Raw genomic sequence first — 24,966 nt, 5'->3', positions numbered from 1 at the left:
AGGGTGTCAACACCATACCATGCACCCTTACTTCTGCGCTGCTGCTGGTGATGGCTCTGCCTTCAGAGCTGGGCTCCTGGCCAGCAGCCATCGCTCTCCAGCTGCCCAGCTCTGAAGGCAGCACTGCCGCCAGCAGCAACGCAGAAGTAAGGGGAGCAGTACCGCAACCCCCCTACAATAACCTTGTGACCACCCCACAACTCCTTTTTGGGTCAGGACCCCTACAATTACAACACTGTGAAATCTGAGATTTAAACAGCTGAAATCGTGAAATTTATTATTTTTAAAATCCTATGACCATGAGATTGACCAAAATGGACTGTAAATTTGGTAGGGCCCTAACTATAAATAAGCATTAGAACTTAGGAGATAAATATGAGACAGAAATATAGCAGCATTACATTAGTGTTGCCTAGTAATGTACCTCTAAACATATTTATTCCAGTGATGACAAATTTACAGCCCTGTCTTGCAAACCTTACTGAAATGAATAGTTGCAATTAACATCAATGGCAGGATTAGGTCCCTATTTAAATAAATCTTATAGTTATGTTACCTATTGTATACAGCTTGGTGCATTCTCTGCCCAGCTCATTAGTTGCGCAGCACCATATGTCTGTTTGAAATAACTTATTTGCTGAATAGCCACGTGGCACCTCCTGGACTCCATATACTTTCCCATTTCTTTTACTGTCTTTACGATTTGTATTGATGCAACTGTAATTACACATACATTTATTTAATGAATATCAACAACAGTAAGGAAACTGGCATATTTTGTAGTTGAATAAAAGGAACTAGAAAATGTGGAGATTATAAAACAAAACACAAGGACAATGGAGCTAGGGAAATTATAAACAGAATGAGCTGATATTACCTGAATACACTATTCGTGCTTATACTGGTAGGTGTAAATATTTGTAATTTTATGAGTGAAATTCTGGCTCCTTTGAAGTTAATGGCAAAACTCAATGAGCCCAGGATTTCACCCTACATCTCTGGGACTGCACTGAACCCAGGATGTTGGACTATGAGCCTCTACTACTTGAGCTAGAAGACACAGTACTGGTAGTCTGAAGGCTGTTGAAGACTCATAAATCCCTGTGTCGTCCAGACACTCGAGAGGGACAGATATCCACACTGTTACACGTGCACTCTGTATGACAACATACTGAATGTTGAATTTACTTACTCATGATCTGATATGTTGGAACATATTCATGTTGCCAATAGAACCACTTATCATACACAAAACTTCAAGCTACAAGGAAAGGCAAACTTAGACAGAAAATTTCTAATGACACCCGTCCCACCTTTAACCCCCACTCATTCTCAAAATAGCTAGGTTTTAGGGAAATGGAAAATAGAGGGCTATGGGGTTAGAAATATATTTAATATATTAGCTATGTCAAGTGAAAATGCTTGGACTCGGGCCAAAATTTTCAGACTAGGGTGCCTAAAGTTTCCAAAAGTATACATTGGCCCAATTTTCCAAGAATACACTGAAGCTCATACAAAAATATGAATTCGCCCATTGCACTCATATGCACTCAATTTTTGCATGTAGTTTTTTGAGGACACTGTGAGTGTGTGAAATTTTATGAGAGCATTCATTACATTCTCCTTTCAAAATCTGACTCCACAGTTCTCCTTCAGTTGTTCAGGTTCAATCACATCAAAAATAAGTACATCATGCTGTATAAAGTCTGTTGGCTTAGAAAGAAATCAAGACTTGCACCTTAAAATTCAGTAAACAAAAAAAGGTAGCATTATATGCACCATACCTGTCATCAGGTGTTCTGCAAAATAACCATTCGATATCTGGTGTAGGGTAGCTTTCGGATATGCAGTTTATAATGCCCAAGTTTTCACTTTTTACAAAATAGGGCTTCCTTGGTTTACCTATTAAAAGTAATGCAAATATTTTCAGACATGCTGCAATATTTTGGAAACATCATTATCCAACTTCCTAATGCGTAGGACACTTTTAACACTTGTGAACCCACTGATGGTTACCAAAAAAACCTACACTATTTGCTCAAGAAACTCCCTGAAAAAACACAGGAACAAATCTACACAGACACACCCCTGGAATCCTGACCAGGGGTATTCTATCTGCTTCCTAAGATCCATAAACCTGGAAATCCTGGACGCCCTATCATCTCAGGTATTGGCACCCTGACAGCAGGATTGTCTGGCTATATTGACTCTCTCCTCAGGCCCTATGCTACCAGCACTCCCAGCTATCTTCGAGACATCACTGACTTCCTGAGGAAACTACAATCTATTGGAGATCTTCCAGAAAACACCATCCTGGCCACTATGGATGTAGAAGCCCTCTGCACCAACATTCCACACAAAGATGGACTACAAGCCATCAGGAACAGTATCCCCGATAATGTCACGGCAAACCTGGTGGCTGAACTTTGTGACTTTGTCCTCATCCACAACTATTTCACATTTGGGGACAACGTATATCTTCAAGTCAGCAGCACTGCTATGGGTACCCGCATGGCTCCACAGTATGCCAATATTTTTATGGCTGACTTAGAACAATGCTTCCTCACTCTCATCCCCTAAACACCCCTACTCTACTTGCGCTACATTGATGACATCTTCATCATCTGGACCCATGGAAAAGAAGCCCTTGAGGAATTCCACCAGGATTTCAACAATTTCCATCCCACCATCAACCTCAGCCTGGACCAGTCCACACAAGACATCCACTTTCTGGACACTACAGTGCTAATAAGAGATGGTCACATAAACACCACCTTATACCGCAAACCTACTGACTGCAATACTTACCTACATGCCTCCAGCTTTCATCCAGACCACATCACACGATCCATTGTCTACAGCCAAGCTCTAAGATACAACCGCATTTGCTCCAATCCCTCAGACAGAGACAAAACATCTACAGGATCTCTATCAAGCGTTCTTAAAACTACAATACTCACCTGCTGAAGTGAAGAAACAGATTGACAGAGCCAGAAGGGTACCCAGAAGTCACCTACTATAGGACAGGCCCAACAAAGAAAGTAACAGAACGCCACTAGCCGTCACCTTTAGCCCCCAACTAAAACCTCTCCAGCACATCATCAAGGATTTACAACCTATCCTGAAGGATGATCCCTCACTCTCACAGACTTTGGGAGACAGGCCAGTCCTCTCTTACAGACAGCCCCCCCAACCTGAAGCAAATACCAGCAATCACATACCACACAACAAAAACACTAACCCAGGAACCTATCCTTGCAACAAATCCCGTTGCCAACTCTGTTCACATATCTATTAAAGGGACACCATCATAAGACGTAATCACATCAGCCACACCTTCAGGGGCTTGTTCACCTGCACATCTACCAATGTAATATATACCATCATGTGCCAGCAATGCCCCTCTGCCATGTACATTGGCAAAACCGGACAGCGTCTATGCAAAAGAATAAATGGACACAAATCAGACGTCAACAATTATAACATTCAAAAACCAATCGGAGAACACTTCAACCTCCCTGGACACTCAATTACAGACCTAAAAGTGGCAATTCTTCAACAAAAAAAACTTCAAAAACAGACTCCAATGAGAAACTGCAGAACTGGAATTAATTTGCAAACTGGACACCATCAGATTAGGCCTAAATAAAGACTGGGAGTGGATGGGTCATTATATAAAGTAAAAACTATTTCCCCATGCTATTTTTCCCCCTACTGTTACTCACACCTTCTTGTCAACTGTTTGAAATGGGCCATCCTGATTACCACTACAAACGTTTTTTTTTACTCCTGCTGGTAATAGCACACTTTAATTGATTTGTCTCATTAGAGTTGGTATGGGAACCCCCATCTTTTCATGTTCTCTGTATATATATATATATCTTCCTATTGTATTTTCCACTCCATGCATCTGATGAAGTGGGTTTTAATCCATGAAAGCTTATGCCCAAATAAATTTGTTAGTCTCTAAGGTGCCACAAGTACTCCTCATTCTTTTTTTATATATATTTTATGTCTGAGTTATAGATTTATAAACCAAACAAGTCTGTCACTTTAAATAATCTTGACAGACTTCCTGAGGTAAGAATCCAACACTGATTTAGACATATATGTAAGCAGTAGCCAATCAACATTTCTTGTTATGATAGAAAAATGACAGCAGGTGTCAGACTGAGAAGGCTGATTGTATTACACATAAACAAAGTACAAGATGAAATCAGAAGGCAAAAAATCTACCCTCAGATACCCATACTCCCAACAACAGCAATAACTTCAATGAGAGCAATGCGCAGGCATTCAAGAACAAAATTTGGCCTTTGGATATTTGAGCTTTGCCATACCTCATATTTAGGCTGTTAACAACACTAGGCCAAATTGTTTTGCTCAGCTCATAATATATTATGTCATTTTGTTTGTTATAATATTTTTTTCAAGTGATTTTAACACTTGAGGAAAGTAAGGAACTGTTTGTCTAAGGTCCTCATTGTATAAGCTCTTCAACCTTGACCTGGTAAATGTGCCATCTCCCTGACTTCAAGGAACTGCCTGTAGGAATCAGAAGGTAACCTAAGGCCTGATTTTCAGAGGTGTTGAACACCTGTAGCTTTCATTCACTTCAACTGGAGTTATGAGTTCTCATACCTCTGAAAATCAGCTTCTGAATCTATTTGCTTTAAACCCTTGAAGAATCTACTGAGACTGCATGCAGGAGTGCTACTTCTAACCAACTCATTTCATATACACAGTGGAAAAGTCATTAATGACTTCACCACCATAAATCTGTAACCTAGAGATGTAAAGTTCCATAAACCATTACCAATCCCCTGAGCCTGCCAGCTTCGCAGTTTGGACTATGCTTGAAAGTTTATTGCACCAAGACTGATGATGACTTCACTTAAAACCGAAAACACTGATTTTGTTTTAAATTCAACTGTGATTATGAAGTTAAAATTTCTGATGAGAAGACTGACAGTTGCTCCTGATTCATACTTTAGGTATCTTAAAGACCCTGTTGCTTATAAGGCTGTCTACACTACTGCCTATGTTGGCAAAGCTTATGTCGCTCAGGGGTGTGACTATTCCACCCTACTAAGCAACATAAGTTACACAGACATAAGCGCTAGTGGGCACAGCGCTATGTTGACAGGAGAGTTTTTTATGCCAATGGGACAATTCTGCCCCAGGCTGAGTTTTTTAATTTCAGCCCAAACAGTTCAGTCATTTCTAAGAACAAGGCTAGGGAAATATACACTGTTTTGTCCATTTAAAAAAAAAGTGACTTTTTTTTAAAAAGCTCTAGTGCCCTGATGCTTGGGAGCCTGGACTTGAAATTTGGCAAGTTTGCCAGGGATGTGCTTTTTGCTACTCCTGTGAAAATCTACCCACATTTGGCCAAGTTATAACCCTATGAAAAATCTCAGTTCACACAAGCTCAATGGAGATTAGAGTTTACAGTTAACATCTCTGAAGAGTCTATCTTCACTGAGCATGCTTCAGCCTCTCACAGCTCCTTGTGAGTACACATGGACCATTCTCACAGAGTGACTGAGCATGCTGCAAGCCAGGGTTACGGGGTGAAGCCACTCTTTCCCTGTAATGGCTCCTGCCAGGTGCTCAGGGTACTGAAGATGACAGCAGGGCACCTGTCTCTTTGGTTCTCTCAGTGATCCCTCTGCTGGCATCCAGGAAGCACAGAGGAGGAAAAAATCTGATCTGAATATAAAGCGGGTCAAGAGCACACCCAGGGAGTAGGGAAAGGAGTAGATTGAGACAAGGAGTCTGGTGAGACTAGGGAAAGTCACTTAAACCAAACTTTACACAGGAGGTCACTAATTGTGTGTTTCTGGGTGCCCAGCTTGAGATCCTGCAAAGTGTGGTGCACTCACAGCTACAAGTGAAATCAGTGGGAGTTGTGTTTTGAACATGTAAAGCACTATGTAATGTTAAGAACTCTGAAAAATCAGGTTGTAGGTTTCTCAAATTAGGCACCCAAAATTAGTGGATGCTTTTGATCTTGATCTTTCTGTGCCTCAGTTCCCCATCTGTGAAATGGGGATAATACTGCCCCTCACTGGGGTGTTGTGAAAATAAATTAACATTTGTTACTCTCTCAGATACTATAGTGATGAGCAAGACAGAAAAGCCCACAAGGAAATTAGTAATTCTAGATTCAGAACAGCATTTGAATAGTATAAATAAAGCATGGGACCACTTTTACAATGAGGATAGCAAATTCTGAATAGCTGTTCATTAAGTAAGCACCATCCACCCTGGGCACTGAATGAGGCAGTAAATCATGTAATTAAGGACTGTACCGTAATGCATTTGCACAAGGGGGGCAAATTAAGGTGATACAGATAACTTTCAAACTGGCATTTCCTAACTTTTGGGTGATTGATTTTGCAATCTTAATAATGTTCTTTTAATATAGTTTGTTTTGGGTTTGTGCATGTGCATGTCCATGTGTGTGTGTGTATGGTGCATAATACATTACAAAGAATGAGAAATGAGCACAAGTCCCATTTAAAAACAATCTTTTTCATGTCATCTTTAACAACACGTAGTGACTCAGAACCTTTTTAACCTTCACAATGAACCAAGGGAAATGAGGCAGCCATACATGAAATAAGTGACAAGAAAAATAGCCCACAATACAAGAACTGAAAGAGAGGGAGGAGAGACAATTGAGGAAGGGAGAAGTCTCATGGAGTGTAGAATTGACAGAGTTTCACTGCTTAGAGAGGGTTTGGTTACAGGCTTCAGCCTCCCCCTTCTCAAGCTGATTCCCTGGTAGACTGATTTCCTTGCTTTGAAACATACTTACTCCTTACGAGAACTGGAAACATTATTGTGTAGTTACTGTTTTCACTTTGAACTGCAAGGGTGTATTTTCCAGTTTGAGTTTCTTTTATTTTTGCAAAGGCCAGCGAAACAACATATCTGTAAAACAGAAAATAGATTAGAGACCATTCATGTCAGACAGAGCAGCAGTTCTGAGCCAGTGGTCTGGGGCCCCCTGGGAGGCCACGTGAGCAAGTTTCAGGGGGTCCGCCAAGCAGGGCTGGTATTAGAGCCACTGGGGTCCAGAGCAGAAAGCCAAAGCCACGCTGCCCTAAGCCCTGCCACCCCGGGGCTAAAGCTGAAGCCTGAGCAGCTTAGGCTTTTTTTTGGGGGGGGGGCTGGGGAGTGGGGCCCCATGCAGTTGCCCTGCTTTCTACCCCTTACAGCAGGCCCTGGCTTTTATATGCAAGCATAGGTGGCCATGGAATTTCTATAGCATGTTTGGGGTGGAGGGGGGAGGCTCAGAACGTAAAAGGTTGAGAACCCCTGAGATAGAGGGTAGTGGGCTGAAGAATACAGTGGCATTACACTTAATCCATGCAAACAGAATTCTAGGCTAGTGGTACTCAACACACATGCAGCACATTCAGTCTCCAAAGTGCTTTCATAGACAATGGCCCTGATTCATGTAATCATCCCTATTCAGGACAGCACTTAAGCACTCGTCCCAAGTGCGATTCAAAGTTCTGCTTAAGTACTGTCCTGAATAGGGATAGACTAGTATGTGCTCAAGTACTTTCCTGAATCGGGGCCCATGCAACAGGATTCCCATGGAGATTTCCTCACCAAGAGGCCATCCCATGGGTTTCACCCTGCAAGGGAATCATCTACACTAGGCCTCTGGTCCTACCCCAGCTATTCTCAGCTCTCTGGGTGGATGTATGGACTTGTGGCTAGAACACAGTCAAGAGAATTAGGGTGGTATTCTAGGCTCTGATGCTGATCTGCAGTGTAACCTTGGGCAAGGCATTGCATTAACCTTTTGTGCCGTGGTTTCCTTGACCTGAGCATGTGATGCTTGAATTGATGAATGTTTGTAAAGTCTGTTGCGATCCTCAGATATAACATGCTATACAAATGCAAAGAATCACTATATTGTAAACTATAATGCCAGTGTTCATTGCTTTCCTAGTGCATATTTGTATAAACAGCAATTAGCAACATGCAGTTTAGTAATGATAATAATTAAGATAGGTTTAGGAATATAACAAGTAATGTGAACAGAAATGATAAATAAGCTTTCTCATATAGAAAATATCCAATTTGCATTCTTTAATGAAAGTATCCCATTTAGGTTTTTTGATTCAGTACAACCCTTTACCTACCGGTTTTCTGAGTCCAGTGAGAGTTTGCAGTCAGCTTGGTTCTCTTTGAAGACCCAAAGGCATGAAATGGTCTCTGAAATATTCATGATCACTTTTAATTCAATGTCTCCAAACACGTCAACTTCCACACTTTTTGCTGTTTCATAGACATTCTCTGTGCTTTGAGAACTCAAGTCACAACCAAGATCTTCTGAAATACTAGGCATCTGCATTGCAATAAAACAGATTGCTGTGTCTTATGGTGGTAACTCGATTTTTCAGATTTAAACATTTAAAAAGGAAGCTCACCTATGAAAACACTTCACTCTATTAAAAATATGCCTATGCCTATTGATAACACATATATATGCATAGTAATTATAAACAAAACTAATCTTAATACTATACTTTCATTCTTGTTTCCCTCTTCAATTTAGCTCATCAAATATGTTTAATTCTACTGAATGAACAAATGCAGGAAGATTTGTGCTATACTAACAAGTTTTGCTTTCTGGACTGACAGCATAGTTAGTAGTAGTTCAGTCAGTAATGTGCTACTTTCTCCTAGTGATTAAGGCTATGTCTACACTACAAGCTTTGGTTGACGCAAGTCACATTGGCATAAAGCTGCCAGAGCTTGTCACGCAAGTGTATGAAACACTTGGATCCTTGCATAAGTGCTGAGCATATTCCCCAGGAGTGCTTGTGTGGATGGACAGTGCAGTGCACCATGGGCAGGTATCCCAGTGTGCAAACCGCCACCATCCAGTGCACTCTTTCGGGATGTTTTGCCACTGCATCGTGGGGCAGAAATGAACTGTGCAGGGCTGACTGGGAGCAAAGGGTCAAATTCCCAGCATGCAACTGTCTGCATCCCATAATGTCATCTATATCCCATATTTTGTGTGTCTTTTTTTAAAAGTCCAATGAATCTGAGTGGCCCTCCTCACTGTCCTTCATCTCTGATGGAAGCATGGAGCCTGCACAGCTCTGCAGTACCATCATAAGCATTGCAAGCACAAGATGCATGATCCTTCAGTATTTGCAGAGCCATAAGAAGAACTGAATCAGCATGGAACATGATGATTTCTTTGAGGCCAGAGAGCGAAAGCCAATTCAAGGTTATTGTTGGTGTTCATGGAGCAGCTGCAGATTGTGGAATCTTGGCTTCTGGGCCCAAGAAATGAGCACTGACTGGTGGGATCGCATCATGATGCAGGTTTCGGATAATGAGCAGTGGCTGCAAAACTTGCGGATGTACAAGGCTACATTCCCGGATCTGTGTGCCAAACTCGCCCCAGCCTTCCAGCGCAGGAACACCTGAATGAGAGCTGCACTGACAGTGGAGAAGCGAGTGGTGATCACACTGTGGAAACTTGCAGTGCCAGATTACTACTGGTCAGTGGGAAATCATTTTGAGTTGGAAAATCCACTATAGGGGCCATTGTCATGCAAGTGTGGAGGGTCATTCAATCTTCTTTTACTATGCAGGACTGTGACTCTTGGCAATGTTCAAAACGTAGTAGATGGATTTGTAGTAATGGGGTTCCCATGTATTCGACATGTATTTTTGGCACCAGACCACCTTGCCACAGAATACATCAGCAGAAAGGGCTACTTTTCTGTGGTTATGTAAGCACTGGTGGATCACCAAGGATGCTTCACTGACATCAGTGTTGGCTGGTCAGAGAAGGTGCATGATGCTTGCATCTTTAAGAACACAGGACTATTTAGGAAGCTACAAGCAGGGACTTTCTTTCCCGACCAACAGATTACCACTGGCAATATTGAAATGCAAATAGTGATCCCGGGGGATCCAGCCTGCACCTCGCTCCCCTGGTTCATGAAGACGTACAATGGCCACATTGACAGCATCAAAGAACAATTCAACTACCAGCTCAGCAGGTGCAGAATGACAATTGAATGAGCTTTTGGTAGACTGAAGGGACACTAGCGTTGTTTACTCACAAGATTGGATCTCAGTGAGAAAAACATCCCAATGGTTATAGCTGCCTGATGTGACCTGCATAATATTTATGAAGCAAAGGGGGAAAAGTTGCTGTCAGAGTGGAGGGCAGAGGTGGAACAGCTGTCTGCTGAGTTTGAACAGAAAGACATGAGGGCTATTAGAAGAGCTCAACGTGGAGCTATATAGATCAGGGTGGCTTTGAAAGAGCACGTTAACAGTGAGCCACAGTAATACGTTGTGGTGTACTGCGCTCTACCTGGCCCTTATGTTTTGGGAGCTGTTAGGAATTGTGTGGTGCTTGATGTACATCTGTGAATATAACACTGATAATGCACCTATTAATTTGACAGTACACTGATTAGTACACTTGTGTTTATTACTGATCCTATGAGTCGGGTCACACTATACAGTAACAAGGAAGTGAGTGCTTTCAAAACTGCTGGGTGCTCTGCAGCACTAATAAAGATGAATTATTTTCCAGATAATAGAATTTTATTCAGTAACAAAACCAGGGAAAAGAAAAATCTGTGCAATGTAAAAGCAAATATATTAAAAACCTAATAAAATAATGGAACAGAGCTTAACAAAGGAATGAACATTCATGTCCATTTTACCATTTTACTGTGGCTTTCACAGGTCAGTGTATGTGAAGCGGTGGTTGTCCTTCATGTCCCGCTGGATGGAGTGGTATGGATAGGGCAGCAGGCAGTGAAGCCACATGGAATGTTGAGGGGGCTGTCGGGAGGTGCCGTAATGGAGTTTTTCATGGGCTGCAAAGGGAGTTGAGCCTGTGATTTTTGAACTTTTAGGTCCACAAGAGTCTGCAGCATCTGCCTTTGCTGCTGGAGAAGCCCCATTATATCCTCATGCATCTCTCTCTCCTTTTCCTGCTGGGACTCCTGGGCCTCTCTCCTGTCCACACTTTCCTTCCTCAGGCTGTCTGCCATGTTCACCCTCCAGACCTTTTGCTCACAGTCTGATGCAGCACTGGCTTGCAGGACTTCATTGAACATGTCATCCCATGTCCTCTTCTTTCTCCTTATCTGGCTCAATCATTCTGCAGGTGTGTGGGGGGAATTCCTCAAAGCCACAATGGCAATGGCAGGAGCTGCAGGTAAAAGAGGTAACACTGTCAGTACAGTCACAATGTAAAGTGAAAGTTAAGATTCAGAACTCCCTTCCCTTGCTCCCCTAAAGCTTTAAACAAGACAGGCTTATTGACACTTCTGCTTGGGATTGCTTTTGCACAGCACAAGGGTCCACCAAGGGTGAGGGAAATGAAGAGGGAATTGCTTGGTTGCGTGAAACTATGAGTATGGGGTGGTGGTGATTTTAGCTAATATCTCATCCCAGAGGGTAACAAAGGCACAGAGAGCATTTGCTGCCCATTTTCCACTAGCCTGTGTATTGCAATGGTGTCTGCTGAAGTTCTCGCTGACTGGTGTGGGAAAGTGTCTTATCGGGGAGGAAGAAATAAGGCTGCCAGCCCTAGAAACCTTTGGTAGAGGACTGAGAATACCTGCATGAAAGTTTCATTGAGAACGCAAGGGCCATCTCTCTGTACCTAAACAAACTGCTCCACATGCACATACACCGCCCCCTTGGTTAACTCTGGAGGGGAATAAAACGCAGATAACAATGCTACCAATGAGTGGTGGGCTTAAGGGGCTTGGGAGAAATGCCAGTATAAGAAGCACCCCCGTTAGAGGTGCGTCAGCTTGCCACCTTTGGAGATCCGCCGCTAGAAGCTCCCAAGAAGTGGAGGGCCACCGGCAGCTGGACTACGGCCCATCCTGTGCTTTGCCCCGAGGCCCCACTCCCGCTCGGCCTCTTCCCCCATGGCCCCTCCCGCGTTGTGCCTCTTCCCCCCGAGGCGTCATCCCCACTCTGCCTCTTCCCACCCTTGCTCCCCCTCTCTCCCTGTCACTTGCCCTTAAGGCAAGAGAGGGCAGAAAGGAGCAAGCGGCAGGGAACTCGGGGAGGGGCCAGAGAGGAGCAAGCGGCAGGCAGGGGAAGGGGAACTTGGGGGAAGAGGCGGAGTGGGGGCAGGGCACTGAGGGAAGAGGTGGAGCGGGGGCAGGGAGAGGCGGAGCGGGGGCAGGGAGAGGCGGAGCGGGGGCAGGGACTCTGGGGAACAGGCCGAGCAGGGCCTCAGAGAAAAGCGGGGGTGGAGTGCAGTCACCGCTCAGGGCGGAGCGGTGAGTGGGGCTACAGTCCAGGTGCCAGTGGCCCCTCCCACTTCTAGGGAGCTTCTGGCACTTGTGCCCAGCCTCCCCAAATGCAAGAGTCATGCGCTGCCTCTCTCAGTTGTACCGCTACCTCTTCTAGTACAAGTAAATTCATGAAAAGTTGATAGCTGTGTCCTGTTAAGTTGTGGGTACCATCACTGTAATGGGAAATAAATGTACACACCTACCCGAGGATCTGCCCCTGCATCAGGCTCGCCCAAGCTCGACTGCTAGGACTGACTGGATTGCGGTAGAGTCTCAAACAGGTCCTGGCACTCAGCATAGCTGAACTCCCCGGTTGCACGTCCCCCATCCTCCTCTTCCTCCTCCACCTCCTCCTTGTCCTCACTGTTCATGCCAGGGGCCTGTGACTTGGACTTCTTGGAGGTATTCATGGTGGTGTGTGGGGCAGTAGTGGGGTTTCCGCCAAGTATAGCATGCAGCTCTTTGTAAAAGTGGTAAGTCTGTGGCTTGGCACTAGATTGAATGTTGGTCTCCCTGGACTTCTGATATGCCTGACACAGTTCCTTGGCTTTCAAGTGGCACTGCTGCTGATCCCTGTCATACCCCTTCTCCAGCATCCCCCATGCAATCTGCTCATACATGTCCTTGTTTCTGTAACAGTGCTTGCACAGCCTCTTTTCCCCACAGGCCCAGGAGATCCAATATCTCCTGTCTACTCTAGGCAGGAGCATGTCTGACATGTGCAGCCAGCATGGCCAGCTGGGCAGCTGCGCACAACAATGGAGAGCTACTAAGTGTGCTCACCGTACTGGACAATCAGGAGAAAGCATTTAAAAATTCACAGGGTTTTAAAGGCAGGGGGCCTTATGGTCTCTGTGACCCCGGGGCAGTAAAGTTCACAATCGTGATCGGAGTGGTCAGTGTCGGGCAGTGTGGGAAAACTACTGGGGACCGTTAGGATCCACATAGGTAACACAGTGTCTACATTCATGCTAAGCCATCCTCGGTACATCAACCATGGCTCAGTGCTTCTGGGGAAGGTGGTGTTACTGCATTGCTGTAACGTGGCACTTACATCGGTGGGAGACAAATTGAAGTGTAGACACATGCACAACAACTAGGTCAACACAAAGGGCTTACTTCGACCTAACTTTGTAGTGTAGCCCAGGCCTAAGATCACACATCACTCAAGCTTTCACTCCAGATTTCACCTACCTTTAGGTATTTCCATGGATAAAAGAACTGCAAGACCATCCTTTTCCTTCAGGCTTCTACTGCAAACCCAAGGTAAGGAAATCTCTTAGCACCATGCTGTGCGTCATTCTGTATATTGCTGGAGTTCTGTTCCACACTTTGTACTGTACCAAGGAACAGACTATATACACCATGACCTTCCTTATCATGCATTTACTCACTTTTGTCTATCAGTAAAGGCAGTACTTAATTTATAATGAAAGAGGTGCTGAGGTTCAAGCAATTAAGTGCCAGAGCTCAAGCAATTTTTTTACATTCATAACTGATGCAGCAAGCCCAGAGGTGCTGGGGCTATGAACTGCCAAGCCTAAAGGTGCTGGGGCTTAGCCCTGGCACAAATTAAGTACTGGCTAAAGGAGAACCTCAAATGGAAAAATAAATATTCTGCGCTGGTTCTGAAAGCCAGTGAAGAATAGTTGAGCCTTTAGGCTCAGCCTGAGTAAAAGGGTGGCATGTAACTACTCCATTCTAAGAGCAGCCCCAAGATTTCTTTCTGCTTGGCATGGGATGGGGTGTGGGTGTGTGTGAAAGTAAATAACTCACTGCAGCACATGAAAGGGTGCATGTTATTTCCTTCCATTGTGCCTGGCCAGTTACTCTTCCCAGTGAGGGATGGAGGGGAACAGGGAGAGAAGCCAAGTTTCCATCCAAATGCCTGCCCATCTCTTCCACTTCCCTGCCCATTTGCCAATGGGGAGTAGTTAGAGAAACCCCCTTATTCTGATCAGCGAAATACAATGGCACAGTCTAGCCCTACAAAACTTGAATTTACTAAATGGGATTATCACATTAACAATTAGCTGACTGATATGGAAAAGTATGTGACATAAGCAGCAGAACATGAATATCGGTGGAATATTGTAGAAAGCACCATTATACAGATGAGAACATACAATTACAGAAATGGGATTACCATCCCATAGAAACCCTTGGTAATCTTCATAAAAATGTGTGCTATCTGATTTTTCTGTGACAAGAGGAGGTGGACATTCTTCATGTTCTTGCATTCAGAAGAACATGTTTATGCAATTTTGAGTGTTCCGTTTTTGGTACCCAGCACTGGAAAATCGTGGACCTTCTTCTTAGTTTACTTCTGGGTGTGCAGAACTATCCATTTATTTGTCCAAGAACTAAAAGATTGTATAGGATTGTCTCTGTAATTAAGTCTCTAAAAGAAATAGCAGGTTTCAGTTGCACAGGGTCTGTTGTTGACCTTCAATAACTCAGCACTGGAAGGGAAAATTGATTTTTGATCCACACATCCATCTTTGATGCCGTAGTCCATGTCCAAATTATTTGTCTTTCTAATCATACACTTCCTTTTCTTTATACATTTCAAAATATACTCAGAGGTGAATAATTTAGGCCAAATTATGTGAGAATCTCATAGTATTGATCAAATGTTCTGTTTTAGATATTTATCTTATTTCTAGTTCAAAAATATTAAACTCAGCATGGATTTCAAAGCTTCCTTCTCTACTAATATTTTTCCTAATCTCAGATGAGACTATTTTTTTTTTGTGGTTGGCTATTTATTCACTGTTATCTTACCTCCAGAAATACTGATGACTCCAATGTTCTTGAATCTTTACTCTGCTGGTCGATTAACATGCACATAATCTCTGGTATATGTTGGCTTGTTGCAGAAGTGAAAGTCATTGCTGTAATAGCAAGAACTGCAAAACCAAAATGGAAAACAAATACAGTCATGTTTCTACGTGGAGATGACGATAAACATGATTTTAATGAAAACAGAATGCAACAAAACCTATATAGAGAGATATTTTTACAAAAAAGGAGGCAAAAGTCCATGTACATACGTGCACTTGCACAATCTGATTTTATACTTGCAAACTGGATGACTGCCTGACTGCTTCCTATGGATCCTGGAGAGTGCTTTAGAATAAAAATAAATGCAAAATAAAAAACCCATTACAAACCATGTGCCACATCTTCTAGTTCTCTTATGCATCAGAATCTCTTAAAGGGTCATGCTGCATATGCCTCAGCAGCATCAGGTCAGAATGTCTCAGCTGCCAGCTAATGTTTCAACTTGCCTGTTGTCACCAAGATGATTCATCTGTCACCCAGGAACCCAGGGTGCTCCTGCTCAGAGCAGCAGCAAAGTGCAGCCCCAAACACGTCCTCATCCCACACCCAGCTCACCCATAGAATCCTGCCCGGCAATTCTCATTCCTGCTGCACTCGCCATGGCAGTACTTAGCCCTACATAGAAAGTGAGGAATTTCCTTACTCTTTATGATTTACATTTCTACTTATAATCTTAAAGATAGGATAAAATGATCATAAGCAACATTATGTCCCAGTTTGTGAGCAACCTCTGGGCAACCATGCCAAGGCAGATGGGAGAGTAAGAAGCTTCCCCCACTTACACAGACACTCCCAGTAGCTGTCCCTGTGCTCCCTGGATTCTGGGGAGCAAAGGGACCATTGCTTCTGCTTTTCCTGGGGAACAGGATGCTGGAAAAGAGGCAGGGAATGGCAAGAAGGAAGTAAGGTCCTGGATTTCCCCTCCCCAACCTCACAGTGGCCCGTGGAGTCTGGCAAGGGCACTAAGGGTTAACATCCCAATGGATCGAGCAAATTATACTCTCCATGTGCCCAAGGAGCAGCATCGGAAAGATTCTGCTTGCTGTGAGGTACAATCTCTTTTGTGCTCTGGATGGTGTGGTGTGGCTCCGCACTAGCCCCATGCAGGGCCATGGCTTAAAAAAAGCACACTCTAGCCCTATAGGTGTAATACAGTAACCCAAGACCTAAGCATGCACAGAAAAAAGAAAAAGAGAAGTAAGAATAAGGAACTAACTCAGAGGAGTGATCTGTGTGTGATTTTGATAAGCTCCTCAAGCTGGCCCTCAACTGTATAAGTAAGCATGAGATCCCAAAATAACATCATAGGACTGTTCTTTCAAAACACTTAAAAAGCTTCTGCCACATTGTTTACATTGATTCTTAAGGTGGTTGGACTTGAAGCAAGAGTCTGAAGTTAAAGAAGGAAAAATTTAGGCTAGATATTAGGAAAATGCAGTCACAGCAAGAATAACTGAGCAGTGAAACAGAATATCAAGGCAGGTGATGAAGCCACCAAAATTGCAGATATTAAAGACAGTTTAGATCAGTTGTACTCAACTTTTCTAGACTATGTACCCCTTTCAGGAGTCTGATTTGTCTTGCGTACCCCAAGTTTCACCTCACTTAAAAACTACTTGCTTACAAAACCAGACATAAAAATACAAAAACGTTCACAGCACACTATTACTGAAAAATGGCATCCTTTCTTGTTTTTACCATACAATTATAAAATAAATCAATTGGAATATAAATATTGTACTTACATTTCAGTGTTTAGTATATAGAGCAGTACAAACAAGTCATTGTCTGTATGAAATTTTAGTTTGTACTGACTGCACTATTGCTTTTTATGTAGCCTGTTGTAAAACTAGGCAAATACTAGGCAAATATCTAGAGGAGTTGATGTATCCCCTGGAAGACCTCTGCATACCCTCTGAAATCCTAGTCTCATTGAAGTCCATGGTAAAACTTTCATTGATTTCAATGGGGTCAGGATTTCACCCAACATTTAAATTGCAATCCTGCAATATGGTTCTGAAAGTACATACCTGGAAAAATGCTGCTAAAAGGCAAGTACCAGGTAGCAAATTTAACTGCTAATATCCAGGCCAAAGACCCTGCTTTTTGGGGCAAATATTGAATCGAGAAGCTACTTTTCTGCTAGTTAAGCATTAAGCAGATTGTTGATCCACTAGAATTATATGTTAGATTTTATTTTCAAACCAGGAGCGGGTTTAGCTAAAGTAACAGAGGCAAAATTATTACATTCCCAGACAAAGTCATTCTGAAGTTTGCAAACTATATCCAGAAAGAACAGCCACGAAACTCAAGCTTTCTAGAGAATGAAGGGGTAATAGACTCATAGATCAGAAGGGAACATAGTGATCATTTAGTCTGACTTCCTGCACATTGCAGGTCACAGAACCTCACCCACCCCGACTCCTGAAATAGACCCCTAACCTCTGGCTGAGTTACTGAAGACCTCAAATCATGGTTTAAAGACTTCAAGTTACAGATAATTCATCATTTACACTAATGTTCCTATTCACAGTGAGAGGAATGCACCTTATGTTTATATGTAACTAAAACAGAGATTGTGGATTATAAAGTGACATCAGATCTTGCTTAGATATACAATAATGCCTCTGAAATGATCTCACAGATGGTCATCTGGCACTTCGAATCCCGGGGCCTAAGCACTATGCCACCTGACAAAAACTGAAATGTCATACACAGATAAAGCAGCCTTAAGTTTAATGTTAGGAATAACAATATTACATGAGTACTCACTGAATGTGAATTTCAGGAATAGCATACTGTTTCTGGTTCATTGACCATAAAATATTATTCAAGGTGTTAGGACACAAGACTTCTTTATTCTACTTTCTTTATCAGTTGCTAGCCTGCAGCGATTGTTTTTGCTGTTTTCAGTATGATATTATAGGTGGTGGTGGTGGTGACTACTATATTTAAATTATCTAATATTTTCCTTATAAAGGTTTCTTACCAGGAGCAGATGGTATTCACCCAAGAGTTCTGAAAGAACTAAAATATAAAATTGCAGAACTACGAACTGTGGCATGTAAACTATCACTTAAATCAGCTTCGATACCAAATGACTGGAGGATAGCTAACATTATACCAATTTATAAAAAAGGCTCCAGAGATGATCCTGGCAATTACAGGCCAGTAAAACGAACTTCAGTTCTAGGCAAACTGGCTGAAACTATAGTAAAGAACAGAATTATCAGATACATAGATGAATGCGATTTGTTGGGGAAGAGTCAACATGGCTTTTGTAAAGGGAAATCATGCCTCACCAAGCTACTAGAATTCTTTGAGAGGCTCAACAAACATATGGAGAAGGGTAATTCAGTGGATCTAGTGTACTTTGAGAAAGCCTTTGACAAGGTCCCTCACCAAATGCTCTTAAGCAAAGTAAGCTGTCTTGGGATAAGAGGGAAGGTTCTCTTATGGATCAGTAACTGCTTAAAAGACAGGAAACAAAGGGTAGGAATAAATGGTCAGTTTTCAGAATGGAGAAAGGTAAATAGTGGTGTCCCCCAGAGATCTGTACTGGGACCAGTCCTATTTAACATATTCCTAAATGATCTGGAAAAAGGGGTAAATAATGAGTGGCAAAATCTGAAGACGATACAAAATTACTCAGGATACTTAAGTACAAAACAGATTGCAAGGAGTTACAGAGGGACCTGACAAAACTGGGTGACTGGGTAACAAAATGGCAGATGAAATTCAATATTGATAAATGCAAAGTAATGTACATTGGAAAACATAACTCCAACAATATACCTACAAAATGATGGAGTCTAAATTAGCTGTTACCACTCAAGAAAAAGATCTTGGAATCGTGGATAGTTCTCTGAAAACATCCACTCAATGTGCGGCAGCAGTCAAAAAAAAGCGAACAGAATGTTAGGAGCCATTAGGAAATGGATAGTTAATAAGACAGTAAATAGCATAATGCCACTATCTAAATCCATAGTACACCCACACCTGGAATACTGCATGCAGTTCTGGTCAACACATCTCAAAAGGTATCTTAGACTTGGAATAGGTACAGAAAAGGACAACAAAAATGATTGAGGGTATGGAACAGCTTCCATATAAAGAAGGATTAAAAAGACTGGGGCTGTTCAGTTTAGAAAAGAGATAACAAAAAGGGGATATGACAGAGATCTGTAAAATGGTGAATGATGTGGAGAAAGTGAATAAGGAAGTTCTATTTACTCCTTTATATAACACAAGAACCAGGGGTCACCCAATGAAACTAATAAGAAGTGGGTTTACATCAAACAAAAGGAAGTACTTCTTCACATAGTTAAACTGAGGAACTCATTGTCAGGGAATGTTGTGAAGGCCAAAACTATAACTGGTTTTAAAAAAGAACTAGGTAATTTCATGGAGGATAGGTCCATCAACGGTTATTAGCCAAGATGATCAGGGATGCAACCTCATGCTCTGGATGTCCCTAGCATTGGACTGTCAGAAGCTCGGAGTGGACAACAGGGGATGGATCAATCAATAATTGCCCTGGTCTGTTCATTCCCTCTGAAGCACCTAACTTTGGCCACTGTCTGAAGACAGGATACGAGCTAGATGGGCCATTGGTCTGACCCGTATGGCCTTTCTTATGTTTTTATGTGACCCTTTTTTTGAGAAGCTCTAATACTGCCATTGTTTGCAACAGGTTTGGTAGTCAGCAAGGGGAATGCCCTCAGGTTAACAAACTGCCTTTTCTTTGTCCCATGAAATTCTATTTCTCTTTTGCTGAGACACAAACTGTTAAAAATGGCCCTTTCCCATCTCTTGTTTGTGTCCTTCAGGAAAAATTTGGCAGCTTGCCAAAATAATAACTGAACAGACAAACATTCCAAAGTGCCAGGTTCACATCACTGCCAGAGCAGCAGCAGTCACTTTACTGGGGACACCTGGGAGCTGCCCAACCAGCTGTAGCAGGGGAAGAGGTGCAGATATAAGAAAAGAAAAGAACTCTGTTGCAGATACACTATGGTGCAGTCATGACCACATACTATTTTTTCCACAGGACCCTTGCCCCATTCAGCGCACAGGGTGAACGCACAAGGGGGCGGAATTAAGGCTGCATGGGCAACCCTAGATCTGGCATTTTCTAACTTTTCAGTGCTTGACCTTGCAACCTAAGTAACATTTTAAAATGTAGTTTTGCTGTATGTAGATTAATATGGATCCTCTTAGTAATGTAGACACTCTTTCAAGGCTGCCTACATAAGCCTACCTATTGAGTGGAATTACACTAAACATTATTTCCAGCACAGCCTGCACCCATAAAGAGTACAGAAGCAGAGAAGTTAGAGGAAGGTGGTTACAAGGAATGGCCAAAAGAAGTCTTTGGTCCAGTAACACACTTAATGGAAGTATATGTGGGAGGCAAAGACTCATGCAGCTTAGTTGCAATCTAGTTACTGGGAAAACTAATAGGTCTGCAGTGAAAATACATGGGTGTGAAGTTTCAAACTTTTCCAGTAATGACATGGTACTGGCAACCTCAAACATTAAAAAATCAGGAGTCAGGCTTGGGCTTTAAGAAAAATACCACATATCCATAGGCGGCAGGTTCGTATAATTTTTGGTGGGGCCCAAAATGGTGGTCTCCCCCCCCCCCCCGGCTCTCACCCTGTAAGCTGATATAAAATGAAGCTACAATGCGTCAGCACCACAAGATTACAAGGGTCAATTAAAAGTGGAAAGTCAGAAGCAGCACTTGCCTATTAATACCTAATATACGGTATTAAATTTTGTTGCACCTGTTGTGACAAAGTAGGAATGTTCTTAATGTTTTCTCTGAATACTGAGTGGGTGCCTCAGTTTCCCCTGCAAAGTGCCAACTGACGGTGTTGGGGACAAAGATATCAGGTGGCCTCCTTGTCCGGAAGAGACACAAAGGCCAGATGAGGGAGTGTCAGTTTGGAGCTGGCTGGGGAAATCGGGAGAGGCCCAGAACTTGGGTCTGGGCTCCCCACCCCCCAAGATGGACCTGACTGAGGGGTCCTGTTTTCTGTACTTACAAGCTCTGTTTTAGACTGTATCCCTGTCATCTAATAAACCTTCTGTTTTACTGTCTGGCTGAGAGTCACATCTGACTGTGGAGTTGGGGTGCAGGGACCTCTGGTTGCCCCAGGACCTGCCTGGGCAGACTCGCTGCAGAAAGTGCACAGTGTGGAAGGGCATGCTGAATGCTCCGAGGTCAGACCCAGGAAGGTGTAAGCTTCTTGCCCTGGAGACAGTATGCTCAGAGAGGAGGCTCCCCCAGAGTCCTGACTGGCTTTGTATGGAGTTGTTCCAAAGCATCCCAGCATCCCCTTCCACACCATGCGCTTCCCGGAAGTCTGCACAGGCACTGACACTCCCTCCTCTGGCCTTTGTCTCTTTTCCAAGCATTAGGAGGCCACCTGATCTCTTTGTTCTCCAACACATTCAGTTGGCACCTTGCAGGAGAGTGGCCCAGGCCATCAGTTGCCTGGAGGCAGGGTTGCAGCCATTCTCTGTGCAGATGGCATCACACTGGCCCTCTAGGGCTTTACAACAATCACACACCCTTATCCCACCATCTAGAGCCTTAAGAAATGCATTGGGGAAACTGAGGCACACAGACAGTATTCAGAGAAAACACCTGTATACGACCAGTTACATACTTTGAAGGGTGTAAAATAATCAAATATTGTGCTAAATACAATGATACTCCAAACACCTTCAGTTGGCACCTTGCAGGAGAGTGGCCCAGGCCATCAGTTGCCTGGAGACAGGGTGTCGGCCATTCTCTGTGCAGACGGCATCACACTGGCCCTCTAGGGCTTTACAACAATCACACACCCTTATCCCACCATCTAGAGCCTTAAGAAATGCATTGGGGAAACTGAGGCACACAGACAGTATTCAGAGAAAACACCTGTATACGACCAGTTACATACTTTGAAGGGTGTAAAATAATCAAATATTGTGCTAAATACAATGATACTCCAAACTGACCACCAAATTTAAGTTGCATGTTTTTCCCCTCAGGTGAGGGTTCTGGGGTGGGGCTGGGGATGAGGGGTTCACAGTGCAGGAGCGTGCTCAGTGCTGGGGGTGCAGGCTTTGGGGTGAGGCAGGGCTGAGGAACTTGGGGTGCAGACAGGCTGCCCCAGGGCTAGGGCCAGAGAGGACTCCCCATCACCACCACTGGCAGCAGCAAGCTCCAGGGGAGGGACCCCTCCTGCCCCCCATGGCACACACACTCTGCACATGCTCCTAGAGCCCCTCTCAGGTCCAGAAAGCTCACTCCCCTCCCCTATGATGGGTACTGGGGGGGGGCACAGGTGGCCTTCCATGTTGCTGCCCCTCACCATAACTTCACTGTGGATGGGGCTGCCCCTTGCCCAGCATGGGGCAGAAGTGGGGTAGGCAGGGTGGTGGCTGGCTATGGGACGGGGGAGCAGGGTGTCATAAAATTCACCCAAGCCCCAGCTGCTCAGGTCTAGGAAGCCTCCCTCTCCCATCCCTCCTGTGGCGGGTGGGTTGGTGGGTGCTGGGGGAGGAGGCATTGCCTTCACATGTGGCTTCCTGCCTCCCCTGTGCAGCCTGCTGTGCCTCACTGGGGGTAGGAGTAGGGGCTGGGACTGGGGCTGGGGCAGGGGGGGAATCATAGGGTCAAACACTCAAACATAATAAAAAATCCTAGGGTCAAACACTCACGGAAGCCCCAGCAGCTGCTAAGGTGAATGATGTCTGTCTCCTGGCCCGTTTGTGTCTCCTCCAGGTACTCCCCTCCCCATCCTGAGTGCTTCAGCAGTAGTTAGCATTCCTCTTATGCTAATGCTGCAGCCCTTAGGCTATGGCAGCAGCAGCAAAGGAGAGAGAGACACACTGTGCACTCTCTTTACATTCAGGCAGGGAAGCTCCGGGGAGGGGGAAAAATCTAGCTCCAAATATTGGTGGAGCAGAGCCCCTGATTATGAATATTCCTGGGGCTTTAGCTCCAAAAGCCCATATAAGTTGGTGCCCATGCACATATCCTATCCGAGTTGGCTATACTGATTCCAAGGCCAGAAAGGACTGTTGTACTACAGGTCAGACTAGATCAGGGGTTGACGACCTCTGGCACGCGGCTCGCCAGGGTAAGCACCTGACGGGACGGGCCAGTTTGTTTACCTGCCTCATCGGCAGGTTCGGCAGACCGCGGCTCCCACTGGCTGCGGTTCACCGTCCCAGGCCAATGGGGGCAGCGGGAAGTGGTGCGGGCGACGGATGTGCTGGCTGTGGCTTCCTGCCACCTTCATTGGCCTGGGATGGTGAACCGCGGCCAGTAGGAGCCGCGATCAGCCGAACCTGCAGACGTGGCAGGTAAACAAACTGGCCCGGCCCACCAAGGTGCTTACCCTGGCGAGCCGCGTGCCAGAGGTTGCCGACCCCTGGACTAGATGATCACACAGACAATAGAACTTCCCCAAAATAATTTGTGCAGCCAAACTCATGATCTTTTGGGACCTGATTCATGAGTTTTGATCTCATTAGGTGGTCCAGCTCATGTTTTTTGATCTTTTGAGTTGGCAGTACTGATATGGTCTCCTATAGAATGGCCAGGTACAATTATTGGCTCTGCTTTCCTAGCTCTTTGGCTTATGCAAACTTCACTTCCCTACTTTACCCTTTACTACTGGGAGAGGCAAAGAAGAGGGAAAGCAAGGGAATAGGGCTAGCTCAACTAATATGGAAAGCCATCCTCCAATTGCAGAGAAGATTAGTTCACAGTTCCTTTGGTGGTGGGGAGAGAGAGGCAGGTGGATGCACCTTATTACTGCTTCATAAAAGGAGCAGTCTGCATCCACAGCATTTTTGCTGAAGATCTTCCCAAATTCCTTGGTGTACTGGTGGAACTAGTGGCAGTTCCCCCTCTTACCACCAGGTGGAAATCCTGCCCTGCTTCTTGGAGGTACTAAGGCAGAAGGAAGACTTCCTTCCTCCATCTTCTTCCTGCACCAACCTATCCATTGAATTCTCAGCAGGCTTTGGTCCATGCTGTTCAATGTCAGACTGTTTCACTGCAGTCACAGATCTGTACACGCAACAAGGTTCAGAACATAAAACAATAAATACCAAAAACAAGCTAGTGTACATGTAATTCTGTACAGAAGGACTCCCACGTCACAAATCTGATAGAACAAATGATGGTTCAGATTGTGAAGACAAGAAATGATAAAAGTCTTAGATAAGCATCTCATTTTCATGAACAGTATGTTAGGTCTGGTAAGCATGAACTCCCTTTTGAAGCTTCTGAAGTGCTGAGCTTGGAGTCTGAACAGATATAATCCAGCCCCCTTTCCTGAATGGGTGCCAAAATAAACCCAATAATATGGTGTCCTTTTTATTTGGTGTAATTTACATCTTTCCACTCCTTTAGCATGCAAGTAAAACCTTCTTGGACTGTCTTACACAATCCTTAGCTTGCAGTCAGCCCTACAGAAAGCAGACACAACAGTAATCAAAAGATACACCCACTTACTCTCAGGCTGACACATTGAGTAAAACCCTAGCCCCTTTACTGTGAATGAGAGTTTTGCCCTCAGTTTTAGTGGGTCTAGGATTTCACCCATTATGTTTTTCCCTATGCTAACTTTGACCTCTTTGAATTAAGTTGTTTATGCAACATGCAAACTATTTCTTACACCCTATAATCAAATTCCCTTTGCATATTTCCTTTATGGGATTTGCTTCAGACAGAGCAATGTGTATTGAATATATATGCATTCCTTTGAAGTCTTTGAATTTATGGATA

At 43.9% G+C, this 24,966-nt stretch overlaps 1 protein-coding gene across 1 annotated transcript in view; it reads right to left on the bottom strand.

The window, feature by feature from the left end:
• Window positions 1-24,966, bottom strand: part of FLT3 (fms related receptor tyrosine kinase 3) — a 71,805-nt gene that overhangs the window by 38,613 nt on the left and 8,226 nt on the right. Inside the window, exons 2-6 of the mRNA XM_045016905.1 lie at window positions 15,111-15,235; window positions 8,166-8,371; window positions 6,824-6,939; window positions 1,785-1,902; window positions 557-717 (exon numbers count right to left, since the gene is read on the bottom strand). Of these exons, the coding sequence (XP_044872840.1) occupies window positions 557-717; window positions 1,785-1,902; window positions 6,824-6,939; window positions 8,166-8,371; window positions 15,111-15,235 (726 nt within the window). The remainder of the gene's footprint in view (window positions 1-556; window positions 718-1,784; window positions 1,903-6,823; window positions 6,940-8,165; window positions 8,372-15,110; window positions 15,236-24,966) is intronic.

Source organism: Mauremys mutica, chromosome 1 (genome assembly GCF_020497125.1).
Source record: "Mauremys mutica isolate MM-2020 ecotype Southern chromosome 1, ASM2049712v1, whole genome shotgun sequence".
Taxonomy (NCBI): domain Eukaryota; kingdom Metazoa; phylum Chordata; order Testudines; family Geoemydidae; genus Mauremys; species Mauremys mutica.
Note: the sequence above shows the minus strand (reverse complement) of the source record. Positions and strands in the feature narration are given on the sequence as shown.